The sequence below is a fragment of the Hippopotamus amphibius genome, chromosome 9 (assembly GCF_030028045.1).
Source record: "Hippopotamus amphibius kiboko isolate mHipAmp2 chromosome 9, mHipAmp2.hap2, whole genome shotgun sequence".
Taxonomy (NCBI): domain Eukaryota; kingdom Metazoa; phylum Chordata; class Mammalia; order Artiodactyla; family Hippopotamidae; genus Hippopotamus; species Hippopotamus amphibius.
Genome location: NC_080194.1, coordinates 17,687,444 through 17,702,882, shown reverse-complemented (window position 1 = coordinate 17,702,882; position 15,439 = coordinate 17,687,444). Strand labels below are relative to the sequence as shown.

The 15,439-nt window shown below is 32.6% G+C and overlaps 1 protein-coding gene across 2 annotated transcripts in view; it reads right to left on the bottom strand.

Moving 5' to 3' along the window:
- KIF18A (kinesin family member 18A) overlaps positions 1–15,439 on the bottom strand; it is a 77,008-nt gene that overhangs the window by 54,325 nt on the left and 7,244 nt on the right. For both annotated transcript variants that reach the window (XM_057749619.1, XM_057749618.1), the window contains exons 2-9: positions 13,931–14,303; positions 11,697–11,854; positions 7,822–7,926; positions 7,275–7,385; positions 6,359–6,556; positions 4,245–4,421; positions 2,749–2,823; positions 2,431–2,537 (exon numbers count right to left, since the gene is read on the bottom strand). In XM_057749619.1, coding sequence (XP_057605602.1) covers positions 2,431–2,537; positions 2,749–2,823; positions 4,245–4,421; positions 6,359–6,556; positions 7,275–7,385; positions 7,822–7,926; positions 11,697–11,854; positions 13,931–14,255 — 1,256 coding nt within the window. In that variant the 5' untranslated portion in view covers positions 14,256–14,303. The remainder of the gene's footprint in view (positions 1–2,430; positions 2,538–2,748; positions 2,824–4,244; positions 4,422–6,358; positions 6,557–7,274; positions 7,386–7,821; positions 7,927–11,696; positions 11,855–13,930; positions 14,304–15,439) is intronic.

Here is a 15,439-nt window from a genome sequence, read left to right as displayed (position 1 = left end):
AAAAATATTCTATGTGAAGTATGACTGATATGATAAAAGGTATTTCAAATATTTATTTCAGGGAACAGATACTTCTGCGAGAAAATAAAGGCTATGGCGTATATATACCTTATTACCTTTTTTGTAAATATGAGTAAATTATTTAACCTATTGAGTGAGTTAAAACTCAACGTTTTTATTGTTGGTTAAGTCAGGTTAAAATATGAAAAATATTAAAGCAATTATATTTCAATAAAGAGCTTAAAAAATATGAAAAATACCCCAAATAAGTGTTTATTTCATAGCTCAGCCATCTCCTTCTTGAATTATTTTACCAGAAAGAAAGAGTCAATGACTTAAAGCCACATCAACTCCAGAAAACTCTACCAATTTGTAAGGTTTTAATTGGTAACTAGATCTGGTTAAGCACCGCTGAGCAATTTTATGCAAGCAATGACTCCCAATTTGAGCAGTTGGTGACTGCTTTAATTTTTAAGAAACTTGCATCAACAATGAGATATCTGGTTGCATGGGGACCAATCTCACATTTGACTAACAAAATATAATAATAAAACTAATAATATATCAGAGTTAAAAGCTTTCTTTGTTAAGATTAAATGAATATGAGGAATCACTTTTACTTAAGTTATTTTTTAAAAGACTGTAAAATTGGTAGAATATAACAAAAAAGCATCATAAGACTTAAATATAACTTAATTTTGCCAATAGTTGTAAGGGATTAACAGAAAATAATTTAAACACTTTAGGAAATCTCTGGTATAAACAGAGCTATTGTACTATAATAATACATAGGTCAACTTTATGCTATATGAAAAATGGACTCATCACTGATAGAGAGAAATAACTGTTTAATTACTTCTTATGGTATTTGTAAAATAGTACAGTATTGGAGCAAAGGATTAATACTTGAAAGAGATGACATATATTTCTTGCCCTTAACTGTAAGTGAGAAAACAATACCCACTTCACATTTGAGTTGTTGTAGGGATCAGATGAAATTAATGTGGGCCTAAAATTCATCAAAAACTACAAAGCCAGCTACAAAAATAAAGTGTTATTTTATTAGAAGAAGTTATCTTAGCATCTGGGGTCAACTGAGGCAGAAAAAATGATTTTTTTTCAAATCAAGGATATTTTATGTAAATGTCAATACACAAATACAATTTTTAAAAAGTGTTGTACTTGAAATTAGGTTGAAAATTCCTGTCAACTAGTCTTCCTTATGTACACTAAGACACCTTCTACAAACTCAAGAGGTTCAATATTCAATATTCAATGAATAATCAGTTGTTTAAGATGTGGTTAGTTTCTCATACTAATGATAATAGAAAATTAGCTTTGGAGAAGGTTTACTCAACTTTAATCAAAGGTGAACAGATTCCTTTCCTACAAGGTCTCTTGGAGCTTTTAATGTGCTGATGTACTTTGGGAACCTCTTAGATTCTTTAAGCAAGGAATAATTTTCAAACTTGTTTGATTCCAGAATTCCTCACTGTCTTCTTAAAACTACTCAAGATTCACAGCTTTTGAACTATTGTCCCATCAGGACAACTTGGAAATTGTCTTAGTTGCTTAGAAAAAAAGTACTTCTGAGTACTGTACTACAGCTTTCCTTTTTTTAAAAATTTACCTGCTAAGAAGCTTAGAGGGAACAAATCATATTTCTGTGTCAATTTATATCACTGAGACATGTCCCTTCAAATAATTAACTGCTTAAACTCAATTAAGTAGATTATTAGAGCTATATAAAGTCAGGAAAGGGTAGATACGATTTACATGAACCATGTAAATAATGATAACGCCAGATGTGATTGAATGTTTGTGTCCCCCCAAATTTATATGTTGAAACCTAACACCCAAGGTGATGGTATCAGGAAGTGGAGCCTTTGGGAGGTGATCAGGTCATCAGGACAGGGACCCCATGGATGGGATTAGTGCCCTTATAAAAGAGCCTCCAGAGAGATCTCCCTCTCCTTTGGCTATGTGAACATTCAAGGAGAAGTCTACAATGTGGAAGAAGGCCTTCACTCAACCATGCTGGCACCCCGAGCCAGGACTTTCTGCTTTCAGAACTGTAAGAAATAATTTTTTGTTTGTTTATACACTACCCCGTCTGTGGTACTCTGTTACAGCAGCCAGAAGGGACTAAGACATCACAGAAGAAAAATATGGAAACTACTAAAAAACAATTTCATAAGTGACATAATTGGCTTTACTTTCTCCATCTTATACCTAAGACCTGGTTTTCATTATCTGTATAATCACAATTAAAATTACTTGATCTCCAAAGTATGCAATATAAGACCAGTCAGTGACTTTCTGAATTCAGTTCAGAATATATAAAGACATACAACAAATGATGATGATGATGTAAAATATCTGACTAAATTTTACATAATCCTCAAAATGAGATCTTAATGTCCATTTTACCTTTCAATTTCTTTTTTCTGAGGGTTTGAAATCATTACTTTGTTATTTTCATCAATAAAGGCTTTCTGTTCTTCATAGCCCTTTAGTTTTTCTTTTAACATTAAAATCTAGTAGAGAGAAACAGTAGTTAAAATACAAACAAATTATTTGTCTCCATTATACATGGCCACAGGAAAATTTTAGTTGTGGAAAATAACTGAACAAGCAAGATTTCAATTATAATAGAAAAGCAAATAAATGTTTTAGACCATAAAGATTGCAGAATCCCATAAATGAGTAACTGAGGGAGATTAGCAACAATGTAAAGAGGAGACATACCTCTGCCCTCTGTTCATTACAGATCTTTACATACTGAGTTATATGATTGTCGAGGTTAAGAACATTGCTCTTCAACTGTTAAAAAACAGAAATTATGATTGCGTATATATAGAGATAAAAATCACAGTTATATACATGAACAAAATAGCATTATATCCTCATTAATTCAGTTCCATGAATCCAGAATTTGTAACAATTATGATCATTTGACAATCATCATCAATTATGGTCATGTTTAAAATCTGTGACAATATGTTGAGCACATTAATACTGAATTTACAAAAGAAACTGCCTTACTATCTGAGAAAAGGTACTTTAAAGAACTTGCAAAGCAGTTATTCGCATAATAAAAATTACCCACTTTCTTTTCCTTGTCCTTTGACTTTTAAGATATAAAGACATAATTTAAATTTCCACCCACTTGTAAGTCTAAGTAGTTTTTAATGAGTTTTAATATATTTTATCCTTTTAATAAAAGTATGAGCCCCTTGGCAGCTATGGAACAGTGGAAAGAACATTAACATGTAATCCAAATACTTGACTTTGAGGTCCTGCCCATTTCTCACTTAACTTAGAATTTAGTGTTTAACTCTAAACACATGATCCCTCAAATATAAAGTAGAGCTAAAAAAGTCTTCCTCAGTGGGTTGGTGTAAGCGTTGCATGAAAAACATGTATGGAAAACCTTTGTATAGCCAATAAAATACAACCTTTCCAATTTATTATATAAACAATATATGAATATTTCTCTAAGGAAGACAATAACCCACTTATCTTCGTTCAATGGGAGTAGCAGAGGGGTAAGCAGGAAGAGAAGCCATCATACCAGTTGAACTCTAGGTCTGTCCCAACCCTGAGATCCTGTGACTTTACACATACATCATGCTTGACTTACAACTTTTAAAAATTACCCCAAATTATTGGCAAAAATACCGACCTAACCAATCATTATTATATTGCTGTAGCTACACAGATTGGTTACATCAATATCATGAATGTGAAAATAAACTATTTTAAAAAAGCTATTTACTTTATAAACTTAGGTAGATATTATATCTGCTTTACAGATGAAGTAACTAAGGCTTGGAGAGATTAGCAAACATGTCCACGGTTTTCAGGTAGAAAGTGTTGGTGCTGGGTTAAAGCAGAGCATCAGCCTTGGCTGCAACAAATATGTTACAGTCTTGACCAATTATACCAGGATGCCATCAAAATATCACATGTCATGATGTGAAAAAGGTTAGTAAGAAAGGCACTAAAACATTCTAGCTCCCCAAAAGACTACATAATGGTGTTTATTATATATGTAATCAAGATGCTTAATGGTTTAATTGTCCCAGTGAATGCTCAATTAACCAGGTTAGTAAAGACATTTCTAGCCCTGATTCCTAACTCATTAGTAGATATACATCTCTAATTCATATTTTGCTAGAAGTATAAAAAAGAAAAAAATACACCCAGTACTCTTACAACAAAGGCAGAAAAAACACACTTACAGAAGATTTAATGTCCTTTGCACGGTTAGCATACTTAAGAGTGTTATATGTGTCATCGTAAAACACAGAGGAAGGACTAACAGCAGCTATCATTATAGTTTGACAGTTTCCTCCAAGAGAATCCTTTAACAAGCGTGTAAGCTTACTATTTCTGTAAGGAATATGCTGATTCTTTCTCTAAAAAAACAAAAAAAGAATTCTTATGTCATTTTCCACATTCAAATGCAAACCTGCTACCATTTCACTATAAGAATTTAAGCACTGCCCAACTTTGCCCAGACTTATGATATAACTGGTGACCGAAATGAGGATAATGAACCTTAAGGGACACTCAGTGAACATATAAAACAAATTTCCCATTGAAAGATTATATCTCCATCTGATTTAGTATGAACTTTAGTTAATCATAAAATATCAATATTATTTCATTAGTTGTGATAAGTGTACCGTATTAATGTGAGATGTTAACAACACAGGAAACTGAGTGTGGGGTATATTTCATAAAATCTTCCTGTATTATCTTAGCAACTTTTCCAAATCTAAAACTATTCAAAAACAAAATGGCTATTAAAAAAAAAACCTTCATTTTTCAAAAAGAAATTAAAATACAAAAGTAATATATGCCCAAGAGAAATATACCGGAGGAATAACAAGAATTCTGCATGGCACAGAGCTCCTTCTCTCTTTACATAACCATCTAACATGAATAAAAAATAAATTATAATCTTACAGATACTTTATCTGAAAGCACAGCCACAGTTCTAAGAGAACTTATTTTTTCCAGGTTCTTTTACTTAAAAGATACAGTTCTGATTTTAAAGTAAAAAACTGTCCAAAAACTATCACTTCTATAGAGAAACACAGCAGTATAATGTTAAACTAAAAACAACTTTATGCTATCTAATGTAAATCTTTCATATTACAGAAGAAAAAAATGAAGCTAAGCAAAAAGTGACATGACTTGCCTCAGGTCACATGGGTGATAATTCAGAGCTAGAAACGGCCCTAGACTCCCAATTCCCAGTAGTACTATGCTTTCCACCATAACAGTCTTTCTCAAACAGTGTGGAACGTGCACAGCTGGTGCTACTTGAATTGATTTTGCGTGTACAAGACATGTATTAAATGCTGACTAATAAATGACTCAACAGGAGTCAATTATTAAAAATTAAGTCAGTATATGGAAAAAATATGAATTGCTAAAGTTTAGGAAATCAAACTCTATATGATGCTGTCTGCTTACATGTTTTGAGATTTTAACTTAGAATACAAAATATATTCTGCTTTTGTAATATTCATGTGATTTCAGACACTTGCCTTTTTAAAAAAGACTTATACCAAATCACTTAAATGTACTTCATACTGTACCAAAATGCAACATGTTGAAGAGTTTAACAGTAATTTTCCTAAAGCTACTGAGCTTGGTTTGAACTTAAATTAAATTACCATATTTTAACTTTAAAAAAAAGAAGTCATTTTTACAAATACAGAACTTATCAAGTATGATGTGTTCTTGTAAGCACTTCTGGCATATAATAGACGTAAAATATTTTGTAATGACCCAAAGGCATCAGGCAAACGTTATTCTATTAGGTGATTTAATTACATTTTATATCCTAAACTCCTCTTCCACTTTAAGAAAAATCAACACTCTTTAATATTTAACACAGCTTTACAGTACACATATATATAAAATTAACTAGACCAGAATTAAGAACTAAATTTTTCTAAAATGTGTTTGTTTTCATGCTTCAATTATCATGCTTATTGTGTAGGATCAGCAAATGGTCATTAAAAAAAATCAAATTCAAATGATGAGAAAGTATAATAAAATATTAACTATCAATCTGATATTCAATACTTTTCATTCAACAAATTCTAATTATAAAACTAGAAGTTAAAAAAGCAAAACAAACAAAAAAACCCCCATAGCTTTATTTGATATAGTAGGCTCTCTGAGGTCTTTGCTTTTCATGTAAACATTACTGTTTTATTCTTGAAATTTGATTTATAATAGATCTTTATGAAAACATTATATTGAATAATATCTTTCTGGAAATTATACATATTTCAGTATTTCAAAATACTTAAACAAATAAACACATAGTACCTACCTTTGTATCTGCTAAGGCATTGATAACATTCCCAAGAGCTAAAAGTGATCGATTAATATTTGTGCCTTCTATAAACCGGGTCCCTTTAGCACTGGTAGAACTGGCTCTTTCAGACCCTGCCAGGTCAATGAGTGACATCTTGGCAATTCGGACATTTTGATTGATACTTGCTGTTTTATCTTGTTGTCTCAAATAAATCTATTAGATTTAACAAAATTAAAAGGGAAATGTACACTTTAGTTTTAAAAGAACGTGCAATCAATTATTTTCACTTTAAAGACATACTGAACAAGATATAACTTGACTGGTTGATATCTAAGAGTACCAGATGAGTTCCACAAAGTATAATCCAGAATACAGTTGTATAATCATTTGAATTTTAACAGAACTAGAAACTACAAATAATAAGTACTAACCTATGCTTTAGGTTTTTCTAGAATTGTATTCCTAAAAAACACTGTATCAACTGAATCACACACTTCCTTAAGGAATGCAACTACTTCATGGTCACTATGGTGCAATATTTAAAAAAGTGAATCAATATCTCCCTAATTTATTGGTTCTGTAAATCTAGATCTATAAAGAGAAAGTTTGCTCTGAGTATAAGATTACCTTTTGGAAAGATTAAATATTTTCACCAATTTAAGAAAAGAAAAGGAAAGAAAACCTCTAATACTACCACTTTACTATCTTATATTTCCACACAGGTAAAAATTTACATGTCTAACTAACATCATCTCAATTCTAAATATTCTTGATAGACTCTTCTCAAAGCTACAAAGTAAAAGAAGTGCTGAGAAATAGAGAAGTCCACAGAGGAAGAGATGTTTTTGTATGTGTGAAAATTATCGTTCATAACTTTGTCTTCATTTATTTTAAAATCAATTTTAAGAGCTATAGTCTAGTGACCTATTACCTGGAAAACAGCATGAGAACGAGAAGATGTAGCATTTATATCAGTGGGATGCTGTGTTCTGTTTTTGTTTCCATTATCCAATAACTGTAAAATTTCCTCTGAGGATTTGGGCTAAAGAAGTTTAAGTAGAATAAAAATATTCAAGTTAACCACAGATCTTTAAATTTTTTAATAAACCATCAGCAAACAAGAAGACTTTTAAAGGTAAAATAAAAGGTAAGAAAATATTTTTCATAAACTAAATCCCATTAAATATTGACTGTATCATTTGCTTAGTACTTTGGTGCTGTGTGAAAAAATAAAAGATAAAATCTAATCTCTTTGAGGAGATAAAACATAAATTATTAAGCAGAATAATACACTATATTAAATGTTCAAGTAGATTTTTAAAAGAAAAGCCCATTTGATTATTTCGTAGGAAAACAAAATAAGACTGAAGATACACTCTGATTATTTTAACTCCACATTTCATTATTTTAAAATAAGTAAATGGCTAAATAACCATACTTGCTATTTGAACAAGTGAAAAAGAAGTTTATAAACATACCTGATGTAAAGTCAGTCCCTGAACGACCACCCCTTTTTGGGCATCTTCCCGGACAGCAAGTGGCCCTGAATTTACTAAAAGATCACGAATCTGTTCATTATATACCTTAAAATAAAAAGAATTGCTTTAGTATTGATGTCAAAACAATAGCGAAAGCATCACACAAATGCACACATTGCTGACTTAAAGTTATATTAGAATTTTATCTCAAAGAGAAGCAGCAGCTCATTTTCATTCACCTAACTCTTTCTATCACACATTTCTACTACCTTCCTAACATCTGAGAAAACATCAGAGAACTTAAAATTTAAAGGTGGAGTCATTATACCCTCCTCTCATAATTCCCAATTTGATGACTACAGTGAAATAGGAATAGGATAGCTGGAATTGCCTTTTCCTATTTCCTGGAAATATATGAGACACATGGTCTTGGGAAACTCTAGTGGATGTCAAATGTAAGTTATATGAAAGTAGCATGGTTATTACAGGAGAAGATTTTATTTCATGACGCCCAAGTAGTCCAAACTTTTTAAATTTTAGAGCTTAAACGTTAAAGAAAACCCGTACTCAAAGATGGATGGTATTTATTTCATTTAAGTTTAACATGTAATGATAATTCCAAACTGGGACAATCATGGGCGGGGGGGAACACGGGACTGATGCCCTAAGAGTTTAACTGATTTGTCCAAGTTCACAGTCACAAAGGTAATAGTAGAGCAGGGATCAGAGCTTGATATCCTCACTCTACTGCATGGCACTGAATACACATCTGTATTTTAAATCTATGGCAATTTTTTTTTTTTAGTAATTTCTGTAACTAATATACAGTAATAGTACAATTGACATGATTTTATGAATTTACTAAAGATACTGTTCTCTACTTGCCAACAAAATGACAATTACACCTATTTGATAAGGAAAAAAACATATAAAATTAAGTCTAAGAATTATTTTGTGTAAGTTATATCCATGTTCTAATAGCCAATAGTGATAATTCACTGCTGATAAAATTTTCTACAATGAATGATAACCATTTTTAAATGTAATAAATTCTTAAAAGTAGTAAAATGATAATATGAAGAGATAACTTTTTGGTTCTTATTTTTCTGATAAGCAACAGTCAATTTTTAAATGACTCCCCTTATCCACTTCAATCATACAAATTATATAATCAGACAATTACTCTCAAGCTGGTCTATGCGTCAAAATCACCTGGGAGCTTTTAAAATACATAGATGCCTCGGCCACAATCCAGACCTATTAAATTAAAATGTTCAGGGAGTGAGGCCTAGGCATGTCTATTTTTAAAAAGCCCCATAGCCAATTTTGGTATACAGCCTGAGTGGAAAACCATTAGATTAGACATTGCCTTACCACTAATAAAATGAAAGCAGATTAAAAGAAAGGAAAAAAAATTAAAAACATTATAAAAATAATCAAACTTCAAAATTCTCCCAGTTATAAAAGGATCTAAGGAAGAAATAATGAATCTTGCCATGCTCTCTTCCTAATTAAGTTCAGAACAATTCTTTTCAATACTTAACTATAGAAAATGAGCTTTACTTCTCTTTTATCACAAAGTTCTATAGACTGACAAGAAAATTTTTAGCAACATAATCTTAATTTTTGAAATGTGAAGAGACTCTCTCAGTAGAAACCAAACTATAAGATGTCAAGAAGAGCAGTAAAAATGAGAAATTTACTCTCTGACATCACAAATGAATAGGCAGTAAAATCAGGGAATTTATGTTTCTGCACTGGTTTCTGAAACACTATATGAACATAGAGTGCCAGCCACTTAGTTATTATTTTTTGAATGTCAGCTATTAAGAGGGTAGAAAGGGAACTTCCCTAGTGGTCTAGTGGTTAAGAATCAGCCTTCCAATGCAGGGGTCACAGGTTGATCCCTGGTCAGGGAACTAAGATCCCATATGCCGCGGGGGCAATTAAGCCCTCTTGCTGCAACTACTAAGCCCGCCTGGGCCCCACAATTAGAGAGAAGCCTGCACGCTGAACAAAGACTCGATGCAGACAAATAAATAAATAAATAAATATTCCATTGTATACATGTGCCACATCTTCTTTATCCATTCATCTGTTGATGGGCATTTAGGTTGCTTCCATGTCCTGGCTATTGTAAACAGTGCTGCAATGAACACTGTGGTACATGTTTCTTTTTGGATTATGGTTTTCTCTGGGTATATGCCCAGTAGTGCGATTGCTGGGTCATATGGTAGTTCCATTTTTAGTTTTTTATGGAACCTCCATACTGTTTTTCATAGTGGCTGTACCAACTTACATTACTACCAAGGACACGGGGTGGGGGTGGGGGGTGGGGTGAAAGGGAAGCTGGGAAGAAGTGAGAGTAGCACTGACATATATACACCACCAAATGTAAAATAGATAGCTAGTGGGAAGTTGCTGCATAACAAAGGGAGATCAACTCGATGATGGGTGATGACTTAGAGGGCTGGGATAGGGAGGGTGGGAGGGAGTTGTGGGAGGGAGGGGATATGGGGATATATGTATAAATACAGCTGATTCACTTTGGTGTACAGCAAAAACTGGCACAACAGTGTAAAGCAATTATATTCCAATAAAGAGCTAAAAAAAAAACCCATAAAAAATAAATATAAACAAAACAAAACAAAACAAATAAGAGGGTAGAAGGTCTCAAAGAATGATGGAGTATGTCAAAAAAACCCAAGAGACAGCATGAAGGAGCCTCACCTGGCCAAATACGGTGAGCAATTTGAGCATACAAATAAATGCCTAGAGAAAGGGATTATAATCTAGTGAGGAATGTTAAGAATCCGTAAGTCTACACTGATACAGTAAAGGAAAGGGAAAGCTCTTCCTCACAGTAGAAAGCCAATAAATAAATGTAGGAGAAATGATGGAATTTAAAAATCCCTATCATCTGCCATCATGATAGTAATTGATGCATCATCAATGGATCCTACAACTAACAGATTAAAGCTTGAGGAGTCAGAGTATATTTACATTGTTTCCCTACAAGTTACTTATTAATTATAAAGGATAAAGTAGTATTTTTATAGTGGAAAAAGTTTGCAGACACCAGCATAATGAAAAGTGATCAAAGTTAACATAGCCAGTAATGGGACGAACTAATTACATAAGCCTCTTGATAGGTTATATGAGAAGAATTCATCATCACTTCTGTGGCGTTGCTACCAGTGCATAACCTGAATGTGATCATGACAAATCCAAACTAGAAGTTTTACAACAGCAACATAAAATACAGAGGAAAAAAAAATCCAGATTAAGGGCACTAAAGAGATGAATTGCAAATGAATGCAATCTGTGATCTTAGATTCTCTTTTCAATAAAGGACATTATTAGAATAATTAGTGAAATCTGATTAAGATCTATAGAGTAGATAATGTTGTATCACTGTTAATTTCCTGATATTGATTACTATCAATATTATTATAGATAGCTATAATATTATAGATATTACTATTACTAATAACCTCCCACAATGGTTATTTAAGAAATTTTAGTTTTACAAGTCTGTAACAAACAGTTCAGAAAAAAAAAAATGCATACACACACAGAGAGAAAGCAAAGGTAGTAAAATGTTAACATATGGGGAATCTGGGTGACGGGTATCTGAAAGTTCTTTGTACTAATCTTGCTACTTCTGTATAAGTCAGAAGTTATGGCAAAATAAAATACTTAACTGAAAAAGAGTAAGATCCATAACAAATACTTAAGACCAGGAATTTTAATGATATTATATATTCATGAGAAAATTTCTGCATGGTAGAATAATTTGAATGGACCATGGAATTTCTTAAAAAAAGATTTCTCAATACTATTGATTAATCTAAAGAATGATATTGCCAACTTACCTCCAGATAAGAAACTGCGGTACTACATACTTTCTCTTCTTTAATCTCATCCATGGATTTGTAAAGGTCTAACATTGTAAGATACATCACTCCAGGTTCCGCAGCTGATCCTAGCATCGTGTGGGTCTTTCCAGCTCCCGTGGCACCATATGCAAGTACTGAATTTTTATGAAAAGGGATCAAAGCTCTTTGTTATAACATATAACATTACTGTATCTACTGTCTAGTGAATACTTCCATCCAGATATCCTGAATAGTAACTTTAAAATGAATAGATCCAAATTAATTTATAGTCTTATTCTTAAATCCTGGCAATTTTAGCACAAATCTACTCCTACTCCTATATTCTCTATTGATGAATGGTACCATCACACCCATTTGCCCCCCCACCTGCTTCCTTTCTTCTACAACAATCTTACAAATTTTAATCAATTATCAGTCTCCCTACCTATTAGTCTCAATCTTCTTCAACCTATCCCTTATAATTTGTACAGCTATTTTTAAGAAAACAAAAGATGAATATGTTAAACCTTCTTAATTGTTCCATAGTCCTATATGAGAAAGTTCACATTCTTCATCTAGAAATATTACTAGTGACTCTAAGAGAAGAGGCCTGGATATCTCTCCAGGCTATTTCTTCCTTGCTATGCTTTGGCATACTAGATTATTTCAAGTCCTCTGCATGTGCTTCTCTTTTTTGACTTCATGCCTTTGTCCCGGAGAGTTCCTCTACTTAATCCAGCTGTAAAACTTCTACTTGTGCTAAATATTCAGGACAGAAGTTACTTTCCTGTGTCTTCCCTGACCGTCCTAGGCCGAAGTATCTACTTTCTCATTTGAGCCCTCAGTGTATGCTTACATCCTTTTACTCTAGCTTGCATCATACTGTATTTCTCCACCAAAGTGGAGGCTATGTATCCTTCCCACCTAGTGAGTGACCTGGCACAAAGCAGGTAGTCAATATAAGTTTGCTGAATTCCAGATAAAGGCCACTTATAAAAGTCCTTTTTAAAGTTTTGTTTTAGGCAAGTTACTTTGTTTTTAAGACTCTATCCAGTACAATAGAACAGTGATGCATTTCTTCAAATGCAACAAAACAAAACAAAAACCAAAAACCAAAAACCCACTCGGAATTACATATTGCAAATACCCAGCATAATATTCATTTTAGGCGACAAGTCTTTGAGAATTATTTTTATAAGTTAAATGTCTCTGCTAAGTTTTTTAACAAACTACAAAAACACTTTTCAGTAGAATGGATTAAACTGAAGCATGTTTCATTTTGTTCTGTTTTATGTAAGCTAGTAGTACATCAAGAAGTCTTAAGATAGCTGGATAGTATAAAGTAAAGCCAAGAAGAAACCAAAGATTCAGATTTTTTCATTTGGAGTCAAGAAAAATTTTTTAAATCTCTAGAGACAACATGAAGTTTCATGAATGAGGAAAAGAACATCTGCTTAAAAATGAGAATCAGAGCAGGTCTAATCAATAAACCACATTCCATTCCTGCTTGACCTAGAAGGTAAGCCTTCTGTAAAAAAAATGAATGAGTCAGTAAAGACAGTGAAACGTTACAGTTTTGGGGTATCTTAAAGAAAGTGCCATAAATTATAGTAATTACCAAAATAAGGTATTAATAATGGTGTGAAGTGCCTGGTAAGCATTCAATTAACTGGCATTTTTAGAGATCTCTTTCTAGGAAATCAACATAGTCATTTTGAAAGGCAAATTATTATAGATCTATCGAGAGCACTAACGATGCTTTTTTGGGCTGAAGATATGTTAAAACAGCACATGATACTCAACATGGGCTTTAAAATTTTTTACTTCAAGGTACTATAAAGAAAAAATGGTACTATGAAGAAATTGCCAAGTGTTCAGCAATGCTCCAGGGATAGATAGTTGTATAGGTAAACATTGGGAATATTTATGAATACAAATTGTGAGAAATCTGGCATCAATTACCTGAAGCACATGGTTTTAAAACAAAAGAAACTGAAAGGATGACCATCTATAGGAACCAAAGCAAGACCCAGGAAGTTTCATAAATGATATATGTTATATACGATGACTAAATTTCAAAGGAAATCTACATTTACGGTGAACTACTAAACTTAAGAATTTTTAGCAAACCTTAAAATTGATTATATTTTGAAGAACAGGTCAACTAGATGTCCTTTCTAATATAAAACTGAAATCAGATGGAAACATTAAATCCCAGCTGAAACAATTACCTGTGCAATTATATCCATTCAAAAAACTACGAAGAATTGGCTTAGTAGTGTGTTCAAAAACTTCCAATTGAGTTGAAGTTTCATCAAAAACAGCATCAAATACAAATTTAAGATCCTTATTTTGTCTCTTTGTAATATCTCGATTTATAGTTTTCTTTCCATGGAAAAAACTGATTTCTTCCTGCTTGGGATCAAAAACTAGAATATGCTTATCCACAACATGGACCACTTTATGGAATCCAGATGCCTTTTCTTTTGTGTTCTCAGGACGCACACGAACAACTACTTTCATGTGATGACACAGGTCTTCCTCAGTGACAGACATTGTTGATTATCTTGATTCCTTTGTTTATGTGAATGATTGAAAATTTCTCTGAAATTAAAAAGTATTAATATTAATTCTACGTGTAGGCAAAACGACTAGCATGTAGCATTCATTAAAAAAAGAAAGGTGTTAATTTTGTTCTACTCATCTGGTAAATGTTACTGGAAATCCTTGGTTCAAAACCTTCCAGTGGTTATCTTGTTCAGAATTGAAGTTCTTTTAATGGCCTACATTTTCCACTTCAGGTCCTATTGCTTTCTTCTTGTTCACCCTATTCCAGCTAATACACCAAGCGCCCCGTTATGGTCTTTCTGCTAGCCATTCTATCATAAAGTGCTTTCCTCCATAACTACATGACTAACTCCTTCACTTCTTTCAGGTCCCTGCTCAAATGTTGCCCCTCTGCCCACCCTTATTAAAATTGCCAACCCAATTCCTAATCACCCTTATATTGCTCTATTTTTTCCCAAAGCACTTACCACCTCCTAAAAGTATATATTTTTTACTTATTTAGCTTGTTTGTTGTTTACTTTCTCTCTTCTAGACACTTTTATTTATGCATTTATTTTTTTTAAGGACATACTAAAAAATCTGTTTTGCTTTTCAATGCATTTCAAGCCTAAAACAATATCTGACACATGGTAGACACTATAAATACTTGATGACTAAATAAATTAGTGAATACTAAAGGTTTTTTTTGTTTTTGTTTTTTTCTTAGTCTAACTTTTAGATTCTAGATTCTTTTCTGGATAGTTGAGGTACCTAAATTGTTGATTTTTATTAGTTTATCTTTACTTTTCTTGTTTTTATGTGAAGTAGTCATATAGTCAGACCATAATTTTTGAACCTGCTATCACTGATTTACCTTAAACTCGCATTACTATAGGACAGACACAAGGATCTATATTCAGAGATTAGGATCTCTGAATACACCACTGGGGGAATATACCATCTGTTACCTTCATATCTGGGCTAGCTAACTGACACATCCCTGGAACTATTTTTAAACCTATGGTCTCTGAGATACAGGTAGAGACAAGCCTGGTTGTGTCAATTACCACTGCCAAGAGACCTGCAGCCAGGATCACCTTTATTAAAAATATTTCATAAATCAAAGCTCTCCCTTCATTACCTTAATATGATTCTGAGAGATCCTTTCCTGTCCATTCCCATGACCTGAACTT